Here is a 20,675-nt window from a genome sequence, read left to right as displayed (position 1 = left end):
TGTAAGGTGCAATTAAAAAATGATTCAAGTAAGGAGCATCGTCAAAAGAACGATTCAATACAGAGTAAAGCTAACTGCTATCGATGTGGTAGCAGTAACAATTTGGATACTATAGTTATTGCCAAGCCAAGGGTCCCATATGCAGGAGGTGCAATAAGAAAGGTCATTTTGCCAGAGTATACAGAGACTTATCAAAGAATAGTACGAGAGATGAAGCTTCCCAAAGTATAAAGAAAATTATCTTACAAATAGGGGATGATAATGCAGTCAACCAAATAAGGTATCCAGTGTGGCACATAAGTTTTAATGGCAAACATGTCAAAATGTTCTCAGCCTCTTGTTCACCATTAACACTTATCAACATTTCTGACTTCAAGTTGATAACCAATAACAACGGTCCTGAGGTTGAATCCCCAGATATTTCACCAAGTGGGTACACTAAAGACCCCATTCCCCTGAAAGGCATGATTCATACGTGCATCACTTTCAAAGATCGATCCACCATTGGCAAAGTGTACATAGTACAAGAAGGCTTAAATCTCCTAGGTTGGCAACATCAGAAAGAATTAGGAATAAAGTTAGATCCTAATAACCCGGAGCAAGTACTACTAGTGGATCAATCCCCTGCAAGCGAACCTATATGCAATGAATTCCCTGAAGTATTTTCAGGAAAATTAGGACTCCTATAACAATACCAACACAAGATTAGGTTGAAAACAAACTACAAACCCGTTGTGCATCAGACAAGACCGATACCACCCATCAGAAAAAGAACTAACCAGGCTAAAAGATTTAGGAGTCATACAACCCATAGACTGTTCAGAATGGGTATCCCCAATTGTATTAGCCAGGAATGCCAATGGTGACGGCATTAGATTATATGTGGATCTACGTGACCTGAATGACAATATTTGTATTGAGAGACATCCGCTACCTCGCATCCATGAAATACTAAGTACTATGGGCAAAGCCACATGTTTTTCCGTACTTGATTTATCAATGGCATATCACCAAGTAGAATTACACCCAGAGTCTAGGTGTTTAACGGCATTCCACCACTCCTATGGGCACCTTTATGTTCAGCAGAATGCCTTTTGGTCTGGCATCTGCAGCCGCAGTATTCCGAAAAATAAAGCAGCAACTTCTGGAGGGGATACCCAAAACTCTGTGTTTCCAACACAATGCCCTAATTTACGTCTCCACTGTGGAAGACCACTATAAAATTCTACACAATGTCCTCATCAAGCTCAAAGGAGCAGGGCTCACTTTACAGAAGGACAAATGCAGAATCAGAGTCAGCGTGGTGGACTATTTAGGCCATACCATATCCAAGGAAGGATTTAAACCCAAAGTATGCTCACTGGAGGCAATAAGCGAAGCCTGTGCCCCAGAAACTAAAGAAGAACTCACATTCTTCTTAGGCTTGGCAGAATATATGGCAAAGTATGTCAAGACCTTTGCTAGCACAACAGCTAATTTGAGAGAATTGTTGAAAAATCATACTCAATACAAATGTTCTGGATGAGCATCAAGAATCCTTTATGAAGTTGAAGGATGCTATCTTTACAGCTCTGTATCTGTGCCACTCCGACCCAAACAGAAAAACCATACTAACCACGGATGCCAGCAACAAAGGTCTAGGGGCTACCCTCTCATAAATGATTAATGCAAAGAAAGAATCATTGAGTTCGCCTCACGATCTCTCAGCAAATCTGAAAAGAACTACTCCGTAGTAGAAAAGGAAGGCTTGGCATGTTTCTGGGTGGTCGAACATTTCAAATCCTTTTTGTGGGGGCTGCAATTCAAAATCCGTACTGATCACAAGCCCCTGACGTACATGTTGACAAACAAAGGAGCTTACAACAGCACTCCACTTATAGCCAGATAGGTATTAGCATTGGAGGGCTTCTGCTTCAAAATAGAATACGTCCCAGGGAATCTCAACACAGCTGCAGACTTCCTTTCCAGGGCTCCATTGAACAAGGAAGATGACTATGAAATCTTTGAATATCCCATTTTAGAAATTAATTCCCCATCTATCAGTAGCAAAGAATGCCGAGAATGCACTGCCGAGGACGAGGTGTTATAACACTTGAAAGATGATATTTTGCAAGGTTGGCCTAAAAGTAACAGGAATTTAAGGGAGGATATCAGACAATTTTGGAAGGTACGTCAGGAACTCAATATGAATAACAACTTGATAATGAGAAATTACAAAATAATCCCACCAGACGCATTGAAAGAAAAGGTTATAGACCTTGTACATGAAGGTCATTTAGGCAGAAGCCTCACACAGTCCAGACTAAGGGAGCATTACTGGTTTCCTGGCATGGACTCTGCCATTGAATCTAAAGTTAAGAACTGTACCATCTGTGCCAACAGTGATAAATCAAAAACGATTCGTAAAACTCCTATATCCCCAGTGTCTGTTCCAGATAAACCTTGGGAGAAAGTAGCTCTTGACATAATTGGCCCAATCAACTGTGAAGGCCTAGCAAAAAGATTTGCATTTGTATTGGTTGACTATCACTCCCATTGGGTATTTGCACTGTTGATAAATCAGATTACCACAGATTCTCTCATAACATTTTTAACAGACACTTTTACAATGGAAGGTAAACCTTCTACTATTATTACAGACAATGGGGTACAATTCACTTCTCTTGCAATGACAGAATTTTTAACAAAGCTTGGAATCAGACATCTGAAGACGGCATTGTACGGCCCTAGAGCCAATGGAATTGTTGAAAGAACAAACAGGATGATAAAGGAGTGCATCAAATTAGCTTGTGCAAATCACATTCAAGTGGAGAAAGCAATCCAAGACATGCTCTGGGCATATCACACCACACCTAACCTAATTACAGGGATCTCTCCTTTCACAGCACTCAAAGAAAGGAAACCTTGCACTAACTATATTCCTGGTTGGTTAGGAGGAGGAGCTGAAGTGGTGTACAACGCAGAAAGAAGGAAGGATAAACTCATTTGACACCAGAACAAATACAAAGAATATTATAACACAAAGCATGGAACCAAACAACAAAAATGGGATATAGGAAATTGGGTCTATGTTAAGAAACCGCTAAGAAGAGGTGATGACATCTCCAAATTCTATGGCCCCATGCGCATCGCAAAAGTAAAACACAATGTAGTCATAATGGACAATGGACAAATATGGAGCATGGACAGATTGGTAAAACAGCAACCCACAGGGGACAACACGAGTAATGGCACCGCATCAACGCCCAACACCATGCGCTGGAAAGGGAGAAATCGGAGTCCTCCCTTTTGGCACAAGGACTATGTCTTGAGGTAGTGTTTCATGTGACAGATCAAGGGGGGGTGGGGAGTTGACTTTATTATGCACACATTATCTTGCCAAATAAGTGCCATGTGTTGATGTACTGTAGTGTAACCACTGCCTCATCACATAGTTCAACAATTTATAGGTTGGGGGATGTTTTATAATTAGTATTATTAATATTCTTTCAGTTAAACCTTTTGCTATTAGTATTCTAAATATATAAGAATGGTACTGCCCGTCCTACCTCCCGTTATGCGCTTAATGGTATAACCCTTCGGTTAAGTGGTAGTCAGCTTTAGAATGATGGTGTGAGGCAGACTGCTGATCGACTGAATGAAGGGAGGAAGTGGCAAGAGGAGACCAATAAAAGATACTGCAACTGACCTTGTTTTTGCCTCATACTCGATTACAATATGTTTGCCTAACAAAGAGGTATAACAACCTATTTGATGATAAGCATAGTGCTGTTGCCAAGTACTGGAAACTAGCGCAGATGGTATTTGGGAAAAAACCAAGGTGGACATCTAAAGGGGAGTCTAAGTTTATAGGACCATTTCGAATCAAGGAACTCAGGACAATGTTGTAGTATTGGAGAATGGAAAAGTGTGGAGTATGTCAAGGTTAGCCAAATACAAATGGAATTCTGAAGTGACAGATGCCATCCAACATTCTGTTGGTCTTGAAAATTGAAGAAGATCAGAAGCCCTCCTTTACACTCATCCACACTTTATTGAACAGACCATTCTAGGGAGCCAAATGTCTTCTCAGCATCCAAGAACACCAAAATAGCTTCAACCTCTGGTTGCATTTGTTGCATCACAGCAAATACTGTTCTGAGGTTACCAAAAGGGACTCTCCCAAGGCAAAACCCAGATTGAAAAGTGAGCAACAGCTTATCCATGTAGAGCAGGCTTCTCCAATGAGTGGCTCGCAAGCTACTGGTAGCTTTTCAGCTTCCTACAAGTAGCTCTTCTCTGTGCAGTCCAGTCACTTAATAAGAAGCTTTTGCTTGCATGGATAATTAAATATTTACCAAAACTTAAAATTAAGAATAAATTGCTGAATTCCATTCTATTCTTAAAGTTCATATTTGAGCGATAAATGTAATCTTGTTCTGAAGTGGGCACTATTGTAACACTTATGTTAGAAGGTCGGTGATTTTTAGTTAAGATCCTAGAGATACCGCTGCACTCCTGAACAGGCCGTATTAATGTAAGCATCATCCAAATTAGTTCAGTTGCAGTAAAATCCTTTTATTGATAATAGAAACATCAATTTGACTAGATGAATATAGTTCCACAGCCAACATGTGTTTTGTCACACTCATGACTTTTTCAAGTTTAAGTGGAAAGAGAGAGGAAAAAAACAAATCTAAACCACATAAAAAAGGAGACCCATGCCACACCATGTGAATGCAACATATTAAAAGATGGTGGGTCAAACATAAAGGCACATCAATTAAGTATAAGGTTATATGGACTTAATAACCAGAAAACAATGCTAATAACTATAAAAAATACACTGCATCAGTCTTAAAGCCCAAAAGTGCGTGTACAAATAGAAGTAGTTGATATTCCGGTACCTTATTACAGCAAGAAACGCTGATGTAGTGTGAGCAACATCATGCCTGAGGGTACAATAGCCAAGTATCTAGATGAGATAAATGAAACAACTAAAGGCAGTAAGAAGTCACACACATCAGAAGGTCCCAAATCAGAGAGTATGTGCACGTAAGCACTAAGGTACCCACCTTAGTATTAGCAAATAATGGTTATCAGTTGTAGAAAACCGGTCAATATTCATATATTAATATCTAATGTAATCCATGAAGATCAAAGGACCATGATCAGTCAATTCCTAAAGAAAGGAGAAAAGCCATATCAAAGTGTAAAAAAATCAACATAAAATCTAGAGGAATGAAGTAAAGATCTAACTATTGTTGAAGTTAACTGCACACGGCAGGTAAATAAACATTCAAAAATGACACAAATCCGAAACCACGGAAGAAAGAAACGACACCCAGGAGTCCCAGCAGGAACCCTGGAGTTGAAAAAAGTAACAAAGCTCCCAAAAAATTAGTTCGTAATTATGGTTATGCATCCAGTAAATTCCAGAAAGTTTTCAAAGTCAGCCTAATAAATAAAACAAATTTAAATTATGCACTTGCGCCAAAGGATGTGCCGAAATAATGGTCCCATGAACAATGTTCTAAGTAGTTTTCTGCTACAAAACAGATACACAAGGAACTGAGGATCCTGGTGATTTTCATATCAAGGATGCCATTTGTGGTCGTTGGCACGGCTGGTTAAGCTTGGTTTTCACTCACACTCTAATTTTGTGTCCCGATATACAGTTCTTGTTTTGCTCTAAACACGCCCTAATACTCTTATGGTATCACTATGAATTGACCATTTCGGAGTTTAATTAACTATTTGTGGGTTTTCTCTTCGTCATGATATTTCATGATGAAGCTTCATTTGTTGGTGGGACCATTATTTCGCCACATCCTTTGGTGCAAGTGCCTAATTTAAATTAAGTACAGTCATTCCCTAGGACAAACAAGTACATGGTAATTAAACCATCAGGAAACCTTAACATACAATCAGAAGGCAGGCAAATACATCTAAATCAATATGTCTCCCAATGATAGCTACAGTCTTTGAAACACCTGATAGCAGCAAATCATTAATACGTCTGCCATACGGAAGTCCCAATCATTTCCTTTATCCTTGCTATCACTGGGAGGGCAGAAGCCTCCTGTTGTGGGTGGGATAATCCTTGCTTCTGTGTCCTTAATGGAATTGAAACTTTCCATTACTAAAGCTAGGAAATGTCATACCAGGATGAAGGTGAGGATTATGCTAGTTCAAAGCATACTTAGGACTTTGGTGGTCATATAAAGCACAAGTTTGAGGTAAAAGGTTATGAACATGGACTCAGATGACCAATCGGCCACATATAAAATGTCCTCCAACTGTGCTCCCGAAGAAAAAGCCTTGGATGCCATGGCACCCCCTCAAACAGCGGGTCCCAAAAATTAATGTATTAATAACAGCCTCCAGCATAACATATTGCACCCATCTGGCTATGGTGGGGGAGGCAAACAGGTCCACCAATTACGGTCCCTTGACGTTCTCCAGCATTCGAAACACTTTGGGGTCTAACTGCCAAGCACTGAGATCCTTCAGGTGCCTGGAGTGCCAATCTGCCACCTCACTGGATGCTCCCAGAAGGTCACTCCACCATCACAGAGATCTGATGATCCAGACAGTATTGCCAAAAGTCCTTCGCTATGTCCGCTAGCAACTTGGATCGCAGATCCACCAGCCAGTCGATACAGTGGACTGCTGAAATATTCTCATCTTCAACACTACACAAGAACTTGCAGTGTCCTTGGTCCAACACCAGACTGTGAACTACCCCACCATTCATTCCAGGCAGTTTATGTGCATAATCCATTCTTTGGAAGACCACCTTCTGCCTGTGGGTACATCGCCACATCTCGCACCCCAGCCTGATTTGCTGGCAATGACTCTATGACAATGTCCAGACTGGAGCCGAAAACTGTTCTCCCATTCTAGGCCTTGATGTTGTAGAGCCACCACTTCATCTCCTCTCTGGCTTCCTCTGGCATCAGAACCTACTGGGAATATCTCAGTCCTCTGCGTAGCCTCTGGAGAGCCCAGTAATGAAGAGGGCCCAGGAAGATTGCTTGGATGGAAGCCACTGGTATGCCTACCAGTCTGGTCAGTTGCCTGAGAGACGTTGACTGCCATGGAAGAGTTTTCCTGAGTTTGTGCCGAATTTGGACATCTTTTTGTCCGGCAGGCTCAGGGTGGCGTCTTTGGCATCTATGACAAAGCCTAAAAAAGTGTGCACTACGCCAGGATCAACAAGGACTTCTTCCCATTTATTACCAAACCCAGTTGTCCCAGCAGATCCTTCACCATCTGCAGTTGGCCTGCCAGAGATCACAGCATGGATTCATCAGGAGGATATCATCTAGGTAGATGATCAGACACACTCCTTGACCCCGAAGGTGCTCCACTACAGGTTTCAGCACCTTGGTAAAACACCAAGGTGGCGATGACAGACCAAATGGAAGGGTAAGGAACACAATTATCTAGTGGCTCCACTCGAACTGCAGGAATCTGCAATGTGCAGGGAATTTAGGGACCATCAGGTAAGCATCGTTGAGATCCAGTCTCGCCAGCAAGTCAGTGCCCCAGTCTCAAGAGGTCACTCAACCGGTGTATGCCTTCTATCCTGAAGTAGACATAGAGTAGCCACTCGAACTCCTGAAGGGTTATGACAGAATGATCACCAATTTGAACATCAAATCCTTGGTCTCTTGCTTCATAAGAGCAGAGTATTCTTGGGAAAAACTAAGAGGATGCCGTCTTGAGACTTGTACCTTGGTGTCCATGAACTGTATTTGGAACCCTTCCACTGTTTGTGACACCCTAGTGTCTGATATGAAAGCCCTCAAACTCCCTAGACATTGCGCCAGCTGCCCTCCCACTTTTAGCTGGGACGAAAGGAGTTTCTTCACCTTGTGAAGATCCTGGGTTGTCTCTGCCGCCTGCTCTGGCACCACGATTGCACTGGAAATGCCTGGACAGGTAGAAGTTTTGGTACTTGTTCTGATCCTGCCACTGTCCTGCACAGGAGCCTTGGTCTCAGTGGGGAAAGTTGTAGTGAAGCTGTCAGGTGAGTGCCCCATGCCATGTCTGGCCCCTCCTAAAACCTTTGCTGAAAAGATCTTTTAATAGAGGTCTGTGCCTTATCTAGAGAACTAGACGTGGTGACAAATCTACCAAGCTCTTTAATGAAATGCTCGCCAAACAAGCTGCCCTGGGCAGAGGGGCCTGCCTCTGAAGTTGCTAAATCGTCCAATTCAGGGTCAACTTTAATTAGTAAAGAGAGATGGTGTTCAGCCAACAGTTTGCATTTCTGAGGAATATCACTGCCCGTTGTGCCCAGCCAGACAAAACCTTTGGAGATACGAGGGACCCTGACTGCTTGGCATTCTCTGCCATGTCTAAGATCTTAGTCAGAGGGCTTGTGATGTCTAGTAATTTGTCATGGTACGACAAGTAGGAGCGGTCAATACCCTTCTTGGGGTCGCGCATGAACTTAGCCAGGAAGGTGGCCATGCGCATATCGAGATCTTGGGACTACGCTACCTTCCCCTCTAAGGACTGATGCAGATGCTCCACCCAAAGACGGACCCTGACCTTCTTGTCAAGAGGTTTGTGGAGGGGTTCTGCTACATAGGGGGGCACTTTGTCACAAGGAGACCACATGGAGGATCTGGGATGAAGAAGGTCTTCCAGGTCTAACATATCTGTCATCAGGGTGTCTGCCTGGATACACAGGCTGAACTTGAGTTACAAAGAGTCGTCTCCCAAAGGGCACCATGGCCTGGAGGGGCCCATTGCACTGTCCAATTCATCTATTGACTCTTCTTCCTCCTCCCAGAGATCAGGGGACTCTAGAGGCACGGATATGGAGTCAGGGGCCACCAGCTGAAGGTTAGATTGAAGGAATGCCTCCTTATGTGTTCAAATGCATCCCTGACCACCCCTTGATCATAGGGTCCTTTAGGCGCTATGCGTGTGGAAAGATGATTCCCAGGGACTCCGCGGGGCTCATGGCACGCTTGCGCTGGTTCATTAATTATTTGCTCGAGTGGGGCCAGTGCTGTTGAGAGTGCCTGCTGGATCGAGGCGTGTACTGCTTTGCAAAATTCATCATCCAATGGACAGATAGAGGAGGACTCTTCCTCAATGTGAGAGTAGCACTAGGGAACCTGGCAAGGACAGTGAGATGTAATCTTAATCAGGGGACCCTAGGACAACTCAGACTATACAAAACGGGCTGCAACCTGGGCCATTTCCTGTGGTGCCAAAAAGATGCTGTAATAAAGGCAGTGTAAAGTTATCAGTACAGACCTGTCTCGGGAAGTAATCCTGGTCACCGCGTCAAAGGACAGCTTTTTGTTTGGAAGGCAAACCCCTTCTACAGACCAGGCCTGCCGGGGATACCGCTCCAGGCTGCCCTCCCGATGAAACCAGGTTAAAGCTCTGCGGCTCGCACTACAGTACTCCCACCATTCTACGAGGAATGCAGCGCGGAGCAAGAAGTGACTCTATGGAAGTAGAGTGCCCCGTGGCAGCCTTAACCGGCAAAACCGCACTTACATGGCCCGCGTATGCATCAGTGAGTTGTGATCCCACGGGCACCAGCCAATTGACAATATCAGGAAATGTGTACCTAAATCACACAACAATAAGCATGAGAAAACGAGACCCTTATCTTGCGTGACTGCTTACCAGCAAAGAAAGAGGGTGCATAAGCAGAAACAATGTCGTTTATATGCTGCATTTGACATTTGATTGTTTTTTGTATTGTAGTCCTTTCCGAATATTTCTGGGAAAGGTAGTTTTTTTTCCTTCTTGGATGTTCAGGCTGCTGACCAATGAAGTGGAGAAAGAATAAGGATAATCCTCGCCTCTGGTCCTGACATAGAATCATAACGTAAACAGCACTTTAGCCAAACATATGAAACAGGACGACTGTGTTGGACTAAACGTTTAAAATGTCTCCAGTTCTACAATGAGTCCTGGTAAAAACTAACAAATAATGTTTTTAAATAAAAATAAGCCTGGCCATTGGATAGCATTCAAAACCTAGGTGTGTGTGTGTCGCAAAGTAAGTGAGATTATACATTGAAACAAACTTTGGACTTCATATGTGAACGAAATGCCTGGGAATTCAAGGCTTGCCTGTCTTAGACAGATTTGTACATCAAAAGACTTTTCAGACGTGCTTTGTTGAATGGTGCTCTTAATAGGTACCACAGAAGGGGGAGCAATTGGAATACTTCAATCTGAGCCCCACAGATTTCAATGTGGAGCATAATTTCTATGAAAGTGACGAACCCTCACTGCAACTTCGTTCTGCACCAGTATCAGCATGGACTGACACACACCATTAATGATTCAGTACTCCCTACACTTTTGGAAAAACAGAGGCCATAAGAATGTGCATCATTGGATTCTCCATGTCCGACAGACACAGAAAATCCTGGATCAATTAGGGGAGGGCCTAAGGAGCCGTGCAAAGTCGCCAACCTATCCCAATTTTGGGACAGACTGACCTCCAATACCCTCAGACAGCCTTTCTAGAGCATGCCTAGAAGTATCGACGTAACTGCCCGCAGCAGGATTAATGTTGATAAAAACTAGCTCAGTGTGATTTCGTCTGCACACCTCTCATTGCAGCATTGGCTTTTTATTAGAAAATGCGGGCCTTAAGGAATGATTACTCTTTTATGCAGTGCTTTAAATGGGCCGGTACTGTCCAGTACGGAGTACCGGCACTTTTTTATTTTGCGAAGGAGATTACCTGCACTTATCAAGAAAAACGTAATGCTTTTCATTGGAGAGTACCGGCACTTCTCAGAAACAAGATGGTACTCTGATGCAGAGTACCTGCACTTCTATTTTTCCATTTCAATCACTGGTTTTATGTGAACAAGACATATCTGTGTGAGCATTGTTGTACAGAAGGCTCTGCGGACACCCAGGGCTGAAACACCTGTGACGTCATTGCTAGAATGTCAGTGCTGTTGAGAAAATAACATGAGGGAGTAGGAGGCAAGAGATGGGAGGCAGGAGTACAAGGAGAGGAGGGCCAGTGGCCTGGACCCACGGAGTACGTGTAACCCGGACACAAGCCTTCGCACAGATAGCTAGCTCCTTGACATATTTTAAGAGTTACCAAAGGCCTCTCTCAAGCTTTACTGAGACGCTCGTAGGTAGCTGAAGCGTTAAATGTATTGCAGTGTAACAGCCAACCTTCCTCAGCTACCGTGGTGCGAGCGACTGGGATAAATGGTATTTCAGGTGAACTTCCAGGCTACTTTAAGCAGCACTAAGAAAACAAAGACACTCCCTTGTTTGAAGTAAGGTCAGAGGGCTCTCAGACGCTGTCATGGTGCCGAGCCCAGGCCACTGATTGGCCATCACCCCAGCGCATGTCACTGCCTTACCCTCTGTTCTGCTCTCAGGAGAAGAGCAGCCACTCACCAATTAAATGCCTTCGGCGCAGCCCATCCTAGGCATGGAGACAGTGTTCTGAACGCACTGCGTCTCAGGAGGGGCCAGAGGCTATCCTTACCGCAAAGATGTGCAGAGTGGAGTCTGCTGGGAGCTGGGATTCACATTACCACAAAAATACAGGCACGACATGTAATGCTTCGGGTCCTCACAAGTGTGACTAAAAGAATGGTGCAAGATGAGGGTGAAGGAGACAAGAACAGGCGCCTTTACAGAGACAGGTTTGTACACCACTGTCATGGAGAAGTAAATAGAATTACAAAGTGAAGCAGCTGAGATCGGCAGGATCCGGTGAGGGAGTCACATTTTTTTAAGGTCGTGTGTTTAAATAAACCTCAAAGAACATGTTTTGAGTTTAATCGGAACAGTCAGTAACGATTAGTATCACATCAACCAAGTACGCACAAAGGAGGACGATATGGAGAGATGTAGCCTGAGACCTAGCACAACCTGACCTATGTTCATTTGCTTCTTTAGAAGTTAATAATTAAAGGTTTTAGATACAAGAAAATGGTGTTGACAAGTATTTATTGCGGTGCACTTCGTACCTTATGTTTCACCAATGACGCCTTTGGCCACCTTTCTTCGGAGGAATATTTAATCTGAAGGTTTAGTTAAAATCAGGCAAATAGGAAACTTTTTTTAAGCAGCATCTGTATCTAACACACACACAGGGCTGCTTTAAAAAAATTTAAAAAAATAAAAATAAATCACTTCGGGAATGCCGGGATAGAGGTCTGCAATTACCGCCAAAGAAAGGGTGCGGCGCAAATTGCGACGTATCTAATTAAAATTAATTAGACAGGTCATCCTCTCAACTCCCAGCCCCATCCCCCCACCCACGTCACACTTGTACATTGCTTTGCAACCAAACTGGATTCCTATTTGGAAACCAGTTGAAAATTTGCTGTGATCATTTGGAATCCCAGGTTTGCAAACAAGAATAGTTCATCAGGCCTCTCGTTCATTCTGTAGGTGGTTTATTTGGCTGCTGCTTCTTCCTTGTAACAGTTCTTTGTTCACAATTTTCAAGGCAAGAAAAAAATAACACAAATCTGGTATGCATCATTGTAAGGGGAAAGCATGCTTTCCAGCTTGAAACTTTACTGATAAGTAACGTAGTAAAGTAAATTCCTATAGAAATAACCACCTAATGTGGATGTATGAGGGAAGGGTAATTTGTGGCCAATAATAAATGATGCCCTTCGCGATACTAAGCCGCCCATGTGGGTGTATGGTCGCATAGTAGATAGGGTAATAAGTCACTGGGGTAATTTGAGTGCTTGACTGAACCACCATTGGGGTGTGGAAGGAGATGGACAGTAGGGAACAACGGATATCCAGGCATAAGGGTGGGGAGGACTGGACAGGCACCGGGGTACAGCACTAGAAGGAAAACAAGGGCTGCTGGCTGGAGGACAGGTGGCTTTATAGACCACACCGTTTGACCCACGGAGATGAGCCTGCAGCACGTAGGATTCTTGGCAGCAAAAAAGGGGAGGGGGCGCACGCTAGTGAAAGAGTGTATCATCGTGAGGCATGGGGCACACTATGAGACCTACAGAGACTAAACTGTCAGAGCTGGGGAGTCAGTGCATGGAGGATGTCACTATCAGCAAGGAAACTCCCCCATAAATCAATGAAAATATCACTAGATCGCAGGTCTATCCACATTAACCCTGAGCACCATTCATTAATGGTGTGTACGGACAGCCAACTCCACTGGTGTAGAATACATATGGCGGAGCATTTAGGGATTTTGCAATCCATATGTGCCTAAAATTCGACATCCCTACTAAGGGACTGATTTATATTTGGGCGGCGGGGAATACTCCTTCACAAACGTGACAGATATCCCGTCCGCTGTATTATGATACCATTATTCCTTATGGTATCCGTCAAGTTTGCGATGTGTATTCTATCTGCCAAGATCTAAAGTCACTCATGTCAGAGTAGAGCCAACTGAATTGATGTACTCAAGCTGTCTAATTGGCAGTGCCACCTCTGCTCACACTCTTTTCCAATATTCAGCTATGGGGGGGAACAGTACCAATTGTGGAGATTTTAAGTGTCATCTTAGCTTCTCTCACATATTTATTATAGGTGTCTAACAGAGTTACCCAGTCTCTCTCAGGGTACAGCATATTTACTGTTGTTTGCCAGAAGGTTCTAGTGTTGAACAGGGCCTGCCTCAAAAAACAGACAATTGACATGGATGCTACATGAACCTGACACCACTTCCCAAAATTGCCGTCCTGGTACTGATATGAGGGCAAGTCAGCACCTCAACCTATACACTACACCATGCCCTAAACGCCAAACCACTTTTGTAGGCAGTGTGTCATTGGCAAGCACCAAACATCAGGCAATTTTCTTTATGTAAAGATTCAAAGGACTTAAGTGCGTTATGCATGGTGATTAGTTTTAGGTAGGTGATCGCTCTGATTGACCAACACTTTCAGTACAGCCCTGTGCCACCCATGCAAATAACTGCATTATTCTAGATGGGCATGTCAATAACATTCCCTTATGCACATTTTTCAAAATGGTAAGTGGAGGCTTGTACAATAGGATGTGAAACTTTTTTTTTTTTTTAGAGGGGGGTGTTTATGGGCAAAAAGCAATGCTCGGCCCTTGGCACCATTCAAGGGACATCCACCTTACAACAATTATATATGATTAAAAGGGTACAGCGTTGTGCTCCGTTATGAGTAAAGCACAATGACCAGAAGGCATTTGCTAGCCATCTTACCATTAATATCGTTGTACTACTTACCCAGTATTTTGCCTAAAGATTTTCAATGAATACACCCGTCAACGTTTGTACAGAACTCTTCCTCTTCAGGAAAAATAACAGTACACGAACGATAATGTTATAGTTCAAGAAACTTTTCTCAGATCAGGAAGATGATCAGAAAATGTAACGCAGGTTGAAGGGAGAGTACAAAATGTTAGTCCCTCTGTAGCAGCGCAACAAATGGCAAATAATGTGGTTTTTTTCTAGAGTCATTGACAAGGAATAGCACCTGCCAAAAATACGTGAAGTGTCTCATTCATCAGGCATGTCAATGAGGACATCAAAGAAACCAATGACTTGGAATTAGACAGCGGCTTTGATTCAAGTTCTGTAATTTATGTCAATGACAGTTTCTAAAAGAAAATGATCTTCTTTGTTGCTAAACCCAGAATCTTCTCTGGTAGCCAGTGCTCCAAACAACCATGTGCATTCAGGTTCTAGCACATTGGCACGTGGCAAGTCTAGCCTTCCCCCCCCCTCAGAATTTCCCCCAATATGCAGGTATTTATATTTCAATATGTTTTCTATATTAGGATTGTTACCAAATGCCTACACAATGTTTACTACAAGACAGGAACTATATACTCCTCTCACTCATCCCACATAGCAAATGTGGCATAAACAATAAGTACATTACTATTCCTGACCCCAAAAAAATACAGATAAGCCTCGAAGTTGTTTGAGATTACTCTTTTGGGGCATCTTTCATTATTCTCCTTTGATTTTATGCACAATGACAGCTCAGGCTGTTGGATCCCAATCCTTGCCCAAACATCACCCTGCTCTTGACAAGACTACTTGGACTCCCACAAATACTTAACCTACAGAGTTTCTCATTCAGGGATGCAGTGATGAGACACGATTCACTTTCTCTGAGAACAGCGTAAACTGAAAATGTTATAATTTCGTTTTACATCACTGTACAAAGCTTACAAAAACGGGGTTGCTCATTTTTCCCCTAATTATTATGTGAGGTGTATAAATAACGTTGGGCGGCGATAAACAGAAACCCCACTTAAACTGTAGCAGTACCATTTAATTTAAATGGACGTTTTTCTTCTAACATCTTAATGACAGGAAAACATGAGTAGGTTCTGTGGCATGCAACCTTTTAGAATCTTCCATACCGCTGGTACAATTCCTCTAATGGAAAGCAGAGGGACAGACAAGCATTTTGCATGTTAATGACACAAGCGCCCAGGAGCTCAGCCTTCCCATCCTCTAAGCAAGGGAACATTTTCGACAGGACTTTCATCTGCACCAGAGGCAGTACACCCACCAAGCATCACAAAATGTTCAACTACTTTTCTATCAGTGAACAGATGTTTAATCATTTAAGGTTCAAACGAATGACATGTACAGGCGGACTTCTAATCCATTTTCCGGTGCCAGTCCCCCAACCAAAGACATTTCAATAAGCTGATGTCAGCGCTCTGCATGACGAAGGAGCTTCAAATGCAAACATCCCTCTGGAGTGCTAATTGAAAAGCTCTCCATGCCTGCCTTCTAACTTGGCCACACACCTCTACACAGAAACGGCCCCCCTGAAATAGTATTCGGTGGGCGCTAATAACCATCCAAAAACTAACATACTGGTGCTGTATATCTCTCTCTTGTGAAAGTCACTTCAGGCCATACCAATGCTATTGCGGCCTGCTGTAAATTAAACTGCAGACAATTTGAACTCGGTGGAGATTGGCAACATGGTTATTTGCCAAAACAATTACTGAAGTGGGTTCAAATTTCGAGTATGATTTTATTTTGTCTTGAGATAAATGAATTTAAGGGGTTTCAAACAATAATGATGTTATTGAAATACAGTTAAATGTACAAAATAAACCATATTAAGAGCACGTGTGAGAGTGCGTCACGACTTACACTGTTCCTTGACGCAAGTACTTGCTCTGGTCGCCCCACTGCCCAAGGTATCACTACCTTCCAGTTCCTCGGAGCAGAAAGAGCAAACCGCAAACCGGCAAAACTGGAAGCACACGTCATGCCTTCTACATACATTCGCTAAACTACCTGTGAAAGCAGAGAGTGACCCAAGGAGCCTTGCGGGTCCACGGCAAACCGTTCACCACACCCCAGCCACCAAGGAATGGCGAAACACGACGCATCTTCTAAAAGATACTGAACCGTCTGGGCGGCGTGGAAGAGAGAAGCTGCAGAAAACATATGAAGTGTATGAAAGCCTCCCGTGTTGTGGGGGAGGGAGGGGGAAACAAAACCAAAATGTATTACAAAGGAGGGAGTGCGATAGTCAACATAGACCATCCACTGGAGCATGGTAGGATCAAATACGTAGTTATCTAAGTAATGCGTGTGGCACTATGTTCTGACAAAGCTATCTATTTCCACTGGAGGTAAAATACAAATGCGTCAGTTTATCAAATAAAGCCATTTTTCCAAGATCAGTTAAAATATATATATATATATATATATATATATATATATATATATATATATATATAGTCATCACAACGCTAGATAATATGTACACTATACAGCAACTGGTCAAAGGCTTTGAAAATTACATTACGTTTATGTTCATTCTAAGATTGTACTTAACAAAATTATTTCACTGAAAACATTGTATTTATCACTTGTGGAAGAACGAGGGAAATTAGTAATAACTTCCTGAATACTGTCGAATTTACGAACAATATGAAGTTTAGAGGATGAAAAGTGTGTAGAAGACCAAGAACACTACAGAAATCACTACAAAAGGTGCCAGGAAAAGCAATGTTATAATTCAAACTCAGATTCGGCTTCTACATTTGAAAAGCTTCTTCTGTAGACAAGTCTGTCTCTCTGAACCAAAAGAGGTTGGCTGCACTGGGGAAGTGGAAGACGTATTTAATTGCATTTTCTTTTTCCACAAAAAGTGCATACAGATGTATTAAAAGGCAGCATTCACAAGCATCCAAGATACCTAAATATAAACAAACCACCACTGGTATATGGCATAACATGCACGACCATGAGCAACAATTTTAAGGGGCCAAGTATAAATTCCAGTCAGGACCACTATATGTCAGTGAGCAGCCAAATATTTTTTTGTGGCTCGAAAAAACAAAATAACTGAAGGCTGCAATGCTAGAGTGTGGGTTCAACGGTGGGGGTAACTGTACTCGCAAAATATAAATATTGAGTAGATGGACCTGGAACACTGGTTGACAACCCAGTTGACAATTGGTTGCCCGCTGGTAAAAGTGTAGCATTGCAGCAATTGTTCTACCACCTAAACACGAATTCTTTCACACAATGGTCCACTCAAAATGCATTAAAATAGCAAGGCTGATTTTGTTTTCTTTGTGTACAAAACAGACCGAGGGCTTAAGGGTAAATGCATGTGAGCACATTGTACACACCTAATTTGTGGCTCATTTTCTGGCATAACTTTGCAAATATATCTGGTGAAGAAGAAGCCCTTTATTGCAGAACTTTGTCAGTCAATGTTCAGAAACAGTCTTTGGCATTATCCTATGTTCCCTTGGGGGAGTTTGGGGAGGGAAAGATGGAGTATGTAACTTGTCATCAAACAGCCCATCGGAGCTTGACCGAAACTGCAACACTTTATTTAACAGTGGCCTCAGTAAGCCAATAGTTACTTGGTCACCACTGTGGCTTGAGAAAGGTACGCAGTCATCTGCTGAACTTGGGATGTGCTTTAGAACAATGTTAAGTATTTCGGTAGCTTTCATTTCTTGGGGGCACATCTCCCACACTTGGTCAAGGTAAGGATCTAGCTCACGATGCTGTGCAAACTCAATGAGGAAAATGGTAAAAACGTCCTTATGCACCACTGGACTCACCCGGAGATATCTTGCAGCAACCTCAACAACCTTACCCCACCTTTTGCCCTGTATCAGCAGATTTACGGCTTGAGTAACAGCAGTGGGCCTTTCACTGCAAAGCAGAATGTCAACCTCAATGTCTGTATCATCACTGGCTGTAGTGTTGAATCGCCTCTTCTCCAGCACGGACATTGCCCTTTTGTACAAGGGATTGACTTCGCAATTGTTACTGTAATTCCAGTGAACCCCAACATATTGTTGCGCCTTTGCGACAAAACTGGCCAGTCCCTTGGGCTTGTAACTGTACATAGACTGGCAGATCAACTCAAACAGAGGTAGCACACCATTCACTGCGGCTTCCTGTGACATAGAAGGGATTGGCACCAAAATCTTCTTCCAAACATCTAGTACGGCTTTGTCTATAGACTGACCAACTCCATTCTGCTGCAGCTGGAGACACCTGCTAATGGACTTCCATGATGCATGGGGGAAAGTGTTAAACAAGTAGTTCATGTACACCATGTTCTCACTCTCCAAACCAGAATTAAGAAGGCGAATGATCTCCTGATCCACCAGATTTTCACAATACTGTTCAGTATCTGTTTCAGACAAGCTGATAATGCATGACTTGAGATGTTTCAAACTTAGGTAAATTTCAATGTCAGCATTTATAGTGTGCATCAGTTTATCAAATTGTCCTCGATGGTCAGCAGGAATCTTGGCATTCTGACGAGACTGCAGTATGGATGAGAGTGCAAGGGGAGCCTGGAACATACCCCCTTCTTTTAGGCTCTCCACAGTAAGTGTTGTGTTCCCCAGGCTCCTCTGCTGATAGTATTTGCAGGCTTCTTCATAAACCATCTCCACAAGTACTGGATCTGAACCGCTACCTCCAACAGGGATGTCAGGCAGGGCAATCTCATAAATGCCCGTGTGTGTCAGAAACTGGATTTTGCCCTCGCTGAAGGGTGGCATGAAAAGGATCTTATTAGTACTGAGAATCTTCTTTTCCCTCAATCGCCCAATGTTTGAATTGATGAGATAGAGGACTCCGGAAAGAAAGCAGACCAAAGTACCGCCAAAAATCTGCATCTGGACAAGCTCCTCAGGGTCAAGGGGGCTACCACCAAAGTCGTAAACACGTCTCAGAGTGCCTTCAGGTTGAAGCAAACTCACTACCCCTCTTTGGGTCACGAGCAATAATCCCCCACATCTGGACAAGGCAAAGCTTTGAATATCTGCATGCTCAATGGAGGGCATTAGCCCAAGGCACTTGAACAAGAGGTTCTTGAAATCTGAGTCCCCCAGCGTGAGGCCTGTGCTGTGGATGGCACCTGTGGACGGGGCCACCACCCTGACTTTGCCCTCTGCAGGCGCCCAGACGAGCAGAGTTTTGGAAATACAGCTCGGGTTGGTGGGAGTACTTGGCAGAAGGTAGACGTGTTGCGGAGAAGCCAGCAGCTGAAAACGAGGGCTGTGGTGAAGGAGGATCTTCATGGGCCCCAGGATCAGTTGGGGACCGCGGAGTTCCAGGTCACGGTGGCACACGCAGTAGCCAAGAGTGGCGGCACTGGCCAGGCTAGCACCCGAGGGTGGTCTCTCCTCGCACCAGGTCAAGCCCCGCCGGTGGCTGCATACAGCCACCACCCGGGCCCGGGGGCTGATGCACAGCTCCAAGCTCTGCCGCTGCGACCAGCCGTCCTCCTCCTCCCGGTAACCCCACACCTCCGCCTGGCCGTTCTCCCAAACCACGGCCAGCACCCAGGCGGGGCCCGAGCCCTCCAGGAACAGCAGCCCGGCCACGGAGGGCTGCAGCGGCGCCCAGCTCCTTTGCAGGCGGCCCCGGGGCCGGTGCGGCGCGGCAGGTGACGGGATACGGTCAAAGGCCTGCAGCAGCCGGCGGTCCCTCCGCAGCAGCAGGAGGTGCCGCCCGTCCGGGCTGCTGTGCACCTCCACGCCGCCTCCCTCCGCTCGCAGCGCCTCCCTCAGCTCCTGGCAGCGGCCGAAGTCCTCCAAGTCCGACGCCCGGCGGGGCGGCCGCCCGGCCTGACTCATGCTGGCTCCCCGCTGCCTGCCGTGCCCGCCCCAGCGGCATCCCAGGGGCGCAGGCTGTCCCGTGACTCCCAGCCCCGCGCCTCGGCCCCGCACTCAGCCCACCGCCCCCGGCGCTGACATCACGGGCCTTTAATTTCCGGCAACTCGACTCTGTCTTCGCTCTTTCGCGTCCCGCTTGCTCTTAACTTCCCGTCCCACAGCAGTGAGGTGGGGCAGCCGGGCGGGGTCCGGCGGAAGAAGTAGCGGGGATTGGCGCGGGACGGGCGGAGGGAGGCCGCGGGGAGTGGTGAAGGGCCGGCGGGGGTCAAGCTCGCCCCGTCAAGAGGGAGCTGCCAGCCCCAGGCCAATGGGACAGTGGTCCGCGCCCCGGCCTGACAGAGATGCCGTGCTGCATAAGTGGGCGGGAGGGGTTGGAAGCTGTCAAAATAAAGTCTTTTAGTATCTAACGGAACTCGAGTCTTCTTTACAACTGGTTACTTCTTCCGAGTATTTTAGCGATCGACTCGAAGGTGGGAATTCCTCTTATATCAATACACCCTAAGTTGTTAGTTGTACCTAATTCCTCGATCTAAGAACATAGAGCGAAATCATTTAAA

General features: G+C 44.5%; 1 protein-coding gene across 1 annotated transcript; it reads right to left on the bottom strand.

The window, feature by feature from the left end:
* Positions 1-16,955: 16,955 nt before the first annotated feature.
* On the bottom strand, positions 16,956-20,309 carry HPS6 (HPS6 biogenesis of lysosomal organelles complex 2 subunit 3). The gene has a single exon (XM_069239580.1). The coding sequence runs from the start codon at positions 20,077-20,079 to the stop codon at positions 17,680-17,682; it is 2,400 nt and encodes a 799-aa protein (XP_069095681.1). The 5' UTR covers positions 20,080-20,309; the 3' UTR covers positions 16,956-17,679.
* Between the last annotated feature and the right edge of the window lie 366 nt (positions 20,310-20,675).

Source organism: Pleurodeles waltl, chromosome 6 (assembly GCF_031143425.1).
Source record: "Pleurodeles waltl isolate 20211129_DDA chromosome 6, aPleWal1.hap1.20221129, whole genome shotgun sequence".
Taxonomy (NCBI): Eukaryota; Metazoa; Chordata; class Amphibia; order Caudata; family Salamandridae; genus Pleurodeles; species Pleurodeles waltl.
The sequence above is the reverse complement of the archived record's forward strand: the minus strand, read 5'-3'. Positions and strand labels throughout refer to the sequence as shown.

Excerpts from the sequence above, each read along its gene's own strand:
- HPS6 (XM_069239580.1), bottom strand. The coding sequence starts at position 20,079 with ATGAGTCAGGCCGGGCGGCCGCCCCGCCGGGCGTCGGACTTGGAGGAC.